At 57.6% G+C, this 1,156-nt stretch overlaps 1 protein-coding gene across 1 annotated transcript in view; it reads left to right on the top strand.

The window, feature by feature from the left end:
• Positions 1 to 1,025: 1,025 nt before the first annotated feature.
• Positions 1,026 to 1,156, top strand: part of LOC113979783 (alanine aminotransferase 1-like) — a gene marked incomplete at both ends in the record, with an annotated part of 961 nt that continues 830 nt past the window's right edge. The window contains one exon of the mRNA XM_027707072.1: positions 1,026 to 1,079. Coding sequence (XP_027562873.1) covers positions 1,026 to 1,079 — 54 coding nt within the window. The remainder of the gene's footprint in view (positions 1,080 to 1,156) is intronic.

Genomic DNA, 1,156 nt, shown 5'->3' with positions numbered 1-1,156 from the left:
CCCCCCCCCGGGGCTCAGTTTCCCCTCTGGGCTCAGATTAAACCCCTCCCTGGGCCTCATTTGCCCCTCTTGGGCTCCACTTAAACCCTCTCTGGGCCTCAGTTTCCCCAGTTAAACCCATCCCTGTCCTCAGTTCCCCATTCCCATTCCCATTGTCTCAGTCTCCATTCCCACTGGGCTCAGTTCCCCATTCCCACTCCCATTGGCTCAGTCCCTCATTCCCATTCCCAGTGGACTCAGTTCCCCCATTCCCATTGCTCAGTTCCCCATTCCCATTCCCAGTGTCTCAGTCCCCATTCCCATTCCCATTCCCACTGGCTCAGTCCCCATTCCCATTCCCAGTGGGCTCGGTCCCCCATTCCCATTCCCATTGGCTCAGTCCCCCATTCCCGGTGTCTCAGTCCCCCATTCCCATTCCCATTCCCAGTGTCTCATTCCCATTCCCAGTGACTCAGTCCCCACTCCCATCCCCATTCCCATTCCCATCCCATTCCCACTCCCATTCCTGTTTCCTTTCCCATTCCCGGTGTCTCAGTCCCTCATTCCCATTCCCATTCCTGTTCCCATTCCCATTCCCGGTGTCTCAGTCCCCCATTCCCATCCCGTTCCCATTACCACTCCCATTCCATTCCCTTTCCCATTCCCGGTGTCTCAGTCCCCCATTCCCACTCTCATTCCCATTCCTGTTCCCATTCCCACTGTCTCAGTCCCCATTCCCATTCCCAGTGTCTCATTCCCATTCCCGGTGTCTCAGTCCCCATTCCCATTCCCAGTGTCCCATTCCCATCCCCATCCCCATTCCCATTCCCATTCCCACTCCCATTCCCATTGGTTCAGTCCCCCATTCCCATCCCCATTCCCATCCCGTTCCCATTCCCACTCCCATTCCATTCCCTTTCCCATTCCTGGTGTCTCAGTCCCCCATTCCCATTCCCGTTCCCTCAGTCCCCATTCCATTCCCATCCCATTCCCACTATTCCCATCCCATTCCGGTTTCAGGTCATGTTCTGAGCCGTCATTCCCAGCTCTCCTTGCTGTCCGTGGCATTCGAGGAGCCGCTGCTGCTGCTGGCGGACGAGGTGGGGCAGAACCAGTGCCCCCAGTACAGACCCAGTACAGCCCCCAGTACAGCCCCAGTGCCCCCAGTACAGCCCCC

Source organism: Neopelma chrysocephalum, unplaced genomic scaffold, assembly GCF_003984885.1.
Source record: "Neopelma chrysocephalum unplaced genomic scaffold, ASM398488v2 Primary Assembly neopelma1_88951, whole genome shotgun sequence".
Lineage (NCBI taxonomy): Eukaryota > Metazoa > Chordata > Aves > Passeriformes > Pipridae > Neopelma > Neopelma chrysocephalum.
Note: the sequence above shows the minus strand (reverse complement) of the source record. Positions and strands in the feature narration are given on the sequence as shown.